Source organism: Eimeria mitis, genomic scaffold, assembly GCF_000499745.2.
Source record: "Eimeria mitis Houghton genomic scaffold, Emh_scaff3988, whole genome shotgun sequence".
NCBI lineage: Eukaryota > Apicomplexa > Conoidasida > Eucoccidiorida > Eimeriidae > Eimeria > Eimeria mitis.
The window spans coordinates 4,551-4,924 of NW_013572322.1; the positions used below are offsets into that span (position 1 = coordinate 4,551).

The following is a 374-nucleotide window of genomic DNA, read 5'->3' on the forward strand; positions in this document are numbered from 1 at the left end:
GTCCGGGGCTGCGACGATCTGCCTCTGTCTTGCTGCTGCTGCTGCGTCTGCTGCTGCTGCTGCTGCTGCTGCTGCTGCTGCTGGACCTGGCGCGCTTGCTGCTAGAGTATTTTCACTACAAATCAAACAAATACCAGAAGAAAGGACAACCAAAGGAACCACGGGGCCGCTGCCGCCTTCTGCTGCTGCTGCTGCGCCCTGCTGCAGCTGTCTGATAGACAGCAGCAAATGTCGGTGTAAATTAATCATAAAAATATATTAAAGAACAAACAAAACAAAAAGATACAGACGATACAGCCGCGCTGCTGCTGCTGCTGCCGCTGCTGCTGAGTGTGCAGCAGCAGAGAACAAACGATCAACTTATTCTTTTCTGT

At 51.6% G+C, this 374-nt stretch overlaps 1 protein-coding gene across 1 annotated transcript in view; it reads right to left on the minus strand.

Annotated features, from left to right (window-relative positions):
• Window positions 1-249, minus strand: part of EMH_0071420 (uncharacterized protein) — a gene marked incomplete at both ends in the record, with an annotated part of 3,902 nt that extends 3,653 nt beyond the window's left edge. Inside the window, one exon of the mRNA XM_013499094.1 lies at window positions 135-249. Coding sequence (XP_013354548.1) covers window positions 135-249 — 115 coding nt within the window. The remainder of the gene's footprint in view (window positions 1-134) is intronic.
• Between the last annotated feature and the right edge of the window lie 125 nt (window positions 250-374).